Source organism: Cyprinodon variegatus, unplaced genomic scaffold, assembly GCF_000732505.1.
Source record: "Cyprinodon variegatus isolate N-32 unplaced genomic scaffold, C_variegatus-1.0 Scaffold31, whole genome shotgun sequence".
Lineage (NCBI taxonomy): Eukaryota > Metazoa > Chordata > Actinopteri > Cyprinodontiformes > Cyprinodontidae > Cyprinodon > Cyprinodon variegatus.
Genome location: NW_015150484.1, coordinates 2,081,784 through 2,083,325, shown reverse-complemented (window position 1 = coordinate 2,083,325; position 1,542 = coordinate 2,081,784). Strand labels below are relative to the sequence as shown.

The 1,542-nt window shown below is 37.4% G+C and overlaps 1 protein-coding gene across 1 annotated transcript in view; it reads right to left on the bottom strand.

Annotated features, from left to right (window-relative positions):
* Positions 1-1,542, bottom strand: part of LOC107101862 (histone-lysine N-methyltransferase NSD2-like) — a 26,736-nt gene that overhangs the window by 14,463 nt on the left and 10,731 nt on the right. The window contains exon 8 of the mRNA XM_015400945.1: positions 1,225-1,447. Coding sequence (XP_015256431.1) covers positions 1,225-1,447 — 223 coding nt within the window. The remainder of the gene's footprint in view (positions 1-1,224; positions 1,448-1,542) is intronic.

The window sequence follows — 1,542 nt, the reverse complement described above, 5'->3', positions numbered from 1 at the left end:
TCACGAAAGTTTGTAACAGATCGGTGAAATTTCACGAGATTTTGAAAGTAAAATAGATCGATACCGCGTTTTTAAAAATCAATTTGATATCAGCATATGAAAATATATTTGAGTATATATAAGTGTCAGAAATGGATACCAAAACTGCTATTTTCAATGACTATTTATTTTTGTCCAGCTTTAACATCAGTATCGATATCGGTTATCGGCTACATGAGTTTTAAAATATTGGCATATCGGATATCGGCCAAAATCCCAATATCGTGCATCCCTACATTTAATAGTTTACTTGATAGGAAAAGAACAAGAAGCATTGCTATAAGAACTGATGCCATATTCATAGGCTGAGTCGCTAAATGCTAATTCGCAAACCGGGTTCCTATACATGAATATAACAGTTATCAATCATAAAAAATAAAACATGTAATCAATGTTCAGACTTGATTTGAGTTATGCGTTGACTTGGCTGAAGGGAATCAGCATCCAGCCTACTGACTTGGTATTATCTCCCTCCTATCAGATTGCAAGGACAGCATTACATTTCTTTTAAGGTTTTCTGTCAGATTTAACTCCAAACTTCAAATAGGAGATAGAAACTTTCCAAACTTTGATTTCCTTTGAATCACTAAATTATAAAATACAACTGAAGGTTATGGAGAAAAACTGATACCTGTCCATAATCTGTTTAAAAACGGATAATTCCTTCTGAAAAATTCTTTCTTCAAGACCATAATGCTGCCACCCCCATGTTTTACTGTAGGTTTGGAGTTAATACGATGACATTTTTTACCTACTGCATCTTTCTAAGTTTTTTCATCTGTTTTATTCATTCTGTCAGTCCAGTGAAATAAATCAGTGTAAAACCAGTAAAATACCAGAAGGGGGTAACGATCGACACTTTGGTCACAAATCTCAACTATATTTTACGTTCTTTACCCTTCCCCTCTCAGTCATCTACTTGTTCAGCTTAATTTGGAAGCTTAATTGAAAAAAAAGAAAAAAAGATTTTAAAAAGATGTGTGAGAAAAAAACTAAATTTGCAGTGATACTCTGGTTTCTTGCTCAGAAAGCAAAAGTAAGGATCATTCTGCTTGTCTCCTGGTATCCAGTAATACGGATACGCCAAAAATACCGTTTTTAAAATGAAAATAAAAGAAAAGCTATTTTTTATGAGGAGAGCAGCAGAAAATCTAAGCTGTAGATCAGACAGGTGCTCAGGCTCACCACATTCAAGAGGTAGATCTGTTTCCCCCGCTGTGTCTGTGTCAAAGCAGGGTGGTGTCGTGACAGAAGATAGAGGGGGTGGTTCAGGAGAACGCTCTTCCTGAGTGGGACTAGGATCCATCTCTACGCAGGCCTCAGTCGGCTCCGCTGAAGACAAGGGTGAGGTATCAGTGGCTTCTGTGGTGCTGATGAGATCATGGAGTGCCGTTATCCCTGGAGTCTCCTACAAACCCAGACACAATGACAAACACAACATAACACCACATTCTGACATAAAAGAGTAAATAACAATCTATATGTGGGGTGGGGAGGGGAGGG